Source organism: Rosa rugosa, chromosome 4 (assembly GCF_958449725.1).
Source record: "Rosa rugosa chromosome 4, drRosRugo1.1, whole genome shotgun sequence".
Lineage (NCBI taxonomy): Eukaryota > Viridiplantae > Streptophyta > Magnoliopsida > Rosales > Rosaceae > Rosa > Rosa rugosa.
Window position 1 is genome coordinate 39,398,993 of NC_084823.1, and position 4,003 is coordinate 39,402,995.

At 38.6% G+C, this 4,003-nt stretch overlaps 1 protein-coding gene across 1 annotated transcript; it reads right to left on the bottom strand.

Moving 5' to 3' along the window:
• Positions 1 to 287: 287 nt before the first annotated feature.
• Positions 288 to 1,712, bottom strand: LOC133706755 (spermidine hydroxycinnamoyltransferase 2). Its single transcript, XM_062132298.1, has 2 exons — positions 1,103 to 1,712; positions 288 to 1,022 (listed from the first exon to the last, which is right to left on the bottom strand). Exons 1-2 carry the CDS (start codon positions 1,568 to 1,570, stop codon positions 426 to 428), a joined length of 1,065 nt encoding a protein of 354 aa, XP_061988282.1. The 5' UTR covers positions 1,571 to 1,712; the 3' UTR covers positions 288 to 425.
• Between the last annotated feature and the right edge of the window lie 2,291 nt (positions 1,713 to 4,003).

The following is a 4,003-nucleotide window of genomic DNA, read 5'->3' on the forward strand; positions in this document are numbered from 1 at the left end:
TTTAATGTATCTTGATGACTGATTCATCAAAATGTGGGATTCAGATCCTCTCCTTAGCGTCCTTGCATGGTTATCCTTGACTTCTAATATGGACTGTTAATATAGATCCTTTCATCATAATGTCAATAGTACTCACCCAGTGAATGTGAGCATTTTATACTAAATATATCTAAAGCTACCCACCAACTGTCTGACAGTTTAAGTAACAATTCTGCACACAAGTGTTTGTTAAAAGCTTAAAATGGCTCTGAGGATTTCTTGTTTCTGAACAACCATAGCCACAAGTGTTTGTTTAAGCAACACATGTCCACATTTATTCATTTCCATCAATTCTGATCAATCAAATCAAAGAGATACATTAATGAGATTGAAACAGAAACATAACAGAATGTATGATATTCAGGACTAACTAGGAATTAATCCTCCTAGTTAGGAACTGTGACAATCACTGAAGCACCCTCCTGATCAGCTGATGATGGCACTGCCATAACAAGTCCACCAGAAATGAATCCAAACCAATACGAAACAGTAGCCGGCTTATTCCCTTCATGAAATTCGACCTCCTTTGCCCCGAAATAATCCCAATCCGCTTCAGCAATTAGGCTCAGTTTCGGCTTAGCAAGTCCTTCTTTTTGAAAATTCTCAACCTTGATTGCACTGCAGGATGAAACGTTGATCTTCACAAACAATTTCCCAAAACCAAACTTGCTCTCTGCTTCTTCAACACAAAGTTGCAATGCATCATCGTTCTCCGAGTCCGCCTTCTCAGCTGCAACATTGAAGATCATTGTCTTGCCACATTTTTTGCTCGGAATAGAGACAAATATTTTCTTGCAGGAATTTCCACTTTTTTCAACATGTGGGAAGTTATAAAAGGGTGTCGCAGGTAGACTCTCGTCTGAAAGCAGATTGTGGTGGATGTTAGCCCATTTCTTGAGAAAATTGTCTTTGAACAAAAGATCTGCTAGAAGAATACTGCAGCTAATTCCTACTGATCTCCCTCCACACTGAAAATATGTCACCTGAAAACAAAACAAAAGATAGTAGTGAATTCAATATATCCCAAAAACAAAAACGAAGCAAGAAATCCAGTGCCAAGTACCTGAACATAAAAGAGAGGAGAGTACTGAGGACTTCGTTCATCAATAGTTTTCCAAAACACAAGTTTATCTTCTGTATCCTCCATGCTGTCCTTGTAAGACAGAAACTCAGCCATGGTCATCGGAGTACGAGTTTCGACGAGTCTAACGCCGCTGTCATTTGCCACAATCTCCAACTCTCCCCCATCACTCGTGCGTAAACGGCCAGCAAATAGCGGTTGCTCCAGCAACGCCCTCGAAAGTGATTCCTTGATCCAACCAGCATGGAGCCAACGTGAGTCCTCTTCGGTTGCTTTTGTGTAGTAGAGAACTATGTGCAGGCACTGTTGGAATATTCCCAAACCGACGGGGTCTGCAGCCGACACTTGGCGTGCCGGCCGCGGATCGGTGATCTTGAAGGGCATTACAGACTGGACGGATTCAATGTGTGCTTCTGGGAGGAGCATGGTGACACCATTGGACAATGTCATCTTGAGAGGAACTGCTAGAAAGGTATTACCAAAAGGACAATATAAACATTATTAATATATGCAGATATAGGGAGTGGTCGCGTTTGAGATTACCTAAAATCCCCCCTATTTATATGCATGGAATTGAAAGTGCTTGATTTCCCATTTTCTTGTCAAACATTTTGATATGGTTCGTTGTTCACATGAAGAGCTTTTAGCCTCTTGTTTTTGTTGCAACACCCGTAAATTCTAGCCACTCAAAACTGTTCGATAACAACTAGACGAGGTTCAACTGTTCAACACATTATGAAATCCACACAATTCCCATTTTTGTCTAAAATTGAAGAACAAAATTACTCTTTTTGGGTAATTAGGCCAGTACCTTTCAATACATTCAATAATTTGGAGGCCCGAGTTACCTACTTCCCTTTTTTTTTTTTTTTTTGAATAGAGGTTTGGAACTAGGGATGGCATTTTAACCCATAAGAGCAAATGCACAGCAAACCAATTGGATGACCAATTGGAGAGAAAGAAGGAAAAGTGGAATGCAGTGGCAATAAATTGCCGGACTGACTGCAAGTTTTTTGGGGGCCCCACCTGCCCAGGCAGTTGGATGACCAAGGATTAGCAAATGGATTGCCCAACCATTGGTGGTGGGCTCCACACCCACATGGGCCTGCTGCCAACGGCTGTTTTTTTTTTTTTTAACTGTCTTTTGTGCAACGGTCACTTAATTGTGGTTGTTGGATCATGTGATCCAATGGCTGCAATTAATTGACAACAGTAAGATTTTTTCTACCCTAAAAAATAATCCGAATGGTAAAAAAATAATCAGAATTTTTTTTTCAAATAATCCGAATGGTAACTGACCATGTAACTGACCAAGTAGCTAACCAAGAGAAGTAACTGACCATGTAACTGACCAAGAGAAGTAACTGACCAATTGTCATAGATATATATTTTTTTTATCATAACGATAACTTTTTTTTTTCCGAGAACGATATTTATACTTGATATACAATTTTATTTATTTTTAAAACTTATGCATTATTTTTTTATTAAATTAACATTGTATGATTAATCTAATTGTTAATTGTTTAGTTAATTAAATTATAAGTTTAATGAATTATTCAAATTTGAAGTGTGAATAGTGGATTGGCAGGCAAATTGCCTTTCATTGGTGCATTGTATAAGCTGGAGGCAATTGCTAATTTGGGATGAATAGTGGATTAGTAGTACCAATTTTTGGGATGAATAGTGGATTAGTAGTACCAATTTGGTTGGCAAATCAGCAATTGCCCTTGGTTCATGGGTGCATTTGCTCTAAGTATGGGTACCCGTGGGTATATTTTTACGAGTATGAGTACCCATTTACGGATTTTGGGTGAGTATGGATATTTAAAAAAAATACTTTTAAAATACCCATAAAAAAAGGGATGGGTATTCGTATTACCCGTGGGTACCTATGGGTAATAAACTAATAATACCCAGAGTTTTTAGTTTTTGAAAATCAAATCCGGTCTACTCTCTCTCCCTCTCTCTCTCTAAAAACCAAATCCGACGAAGACTCCGATCTCTACAGTTGCCTCAAGGCTCTTAAGCACTTGGCGTCCGACTGATAACAGTAGCAATTTCAGTGAGGATTTCGAGTCTCTTCCGATCTGACACCGGATGACCACCATGCCTTCCGATTTGTTCTTGTTGGATCTCGGATTCGGGTTTGGCTCCGACAAACAAGCTCACATTGATTGGTATTAAAGAAGTGATTATAGATAAGATGTGAAATAGCTGGTTCTGTACATGGATTGTAAAGTGAAGGTGAAGGAAGGTGACGATCAAGGTAAGAGAGAAAGATCAAGGTGAGGGTGATGATCAAAACCTCCCTTGAGTTTGATAAATTGTATGGGGTTTTGAGATTGGGGAGTAGGAGAAAGGTGGAGCCGCCGTTGCCGTTGGATAGAAGTTCGTTGGGAAAAGAAGGATCATGGCATGAAAGGATTAATTTCTTAAAAATCCTGCCTTTACTAGGCCTTTAAATAAATAAATAAAACTACGGGTAAAAATGGGTTGGGTAAATACTAAACACCCATACCCACAAATTATTTTGTGGGTAATACCCATTACAAAGTATTTTTGAGTGGGTATTACCCATAGGGTATTATCCAAAGGGTAGAAATGCCAACTTTCTTTAGAATCTAGTCTAGTTGGGAAGGCTTAGTCTCACGCCTGACCTTACTTTTTTTATTGACCAAAAGACAAAAGTTTGAACTCTTATTTTAAACTAATCAATATAAAAATAAAATAAAAAATTTAATGAACCGAAAGTAAAGATCGAGGAGTATCAAATGGTCACAGTTTCAACAAGACCGAGAGTAAAAGAGAAGCAGAAGAGATGAAAAGACAAAAGGTAAAAGATAGGGTAAAAGGTAAGCGTCTAGTAGAAAAAGGTCTGCA

Bases quoted from the DNA above. Each gene is read 5' to 3' on its own strand.
- LOC133706755 (XM_062132298.1), bottom strand. From the start codon at position 1,570: ATGACATTGTCCAATGGTGTCACCATGCTCCTCCCAGAAGCACACATT. The intron at 1,023-1,102 runs GTACTTGGCACT...TTTTGTTTTCAG, and splicing joins CTCCTCTCTTTTATGTTCAG to GTGACATATTTTCAGTGTGG.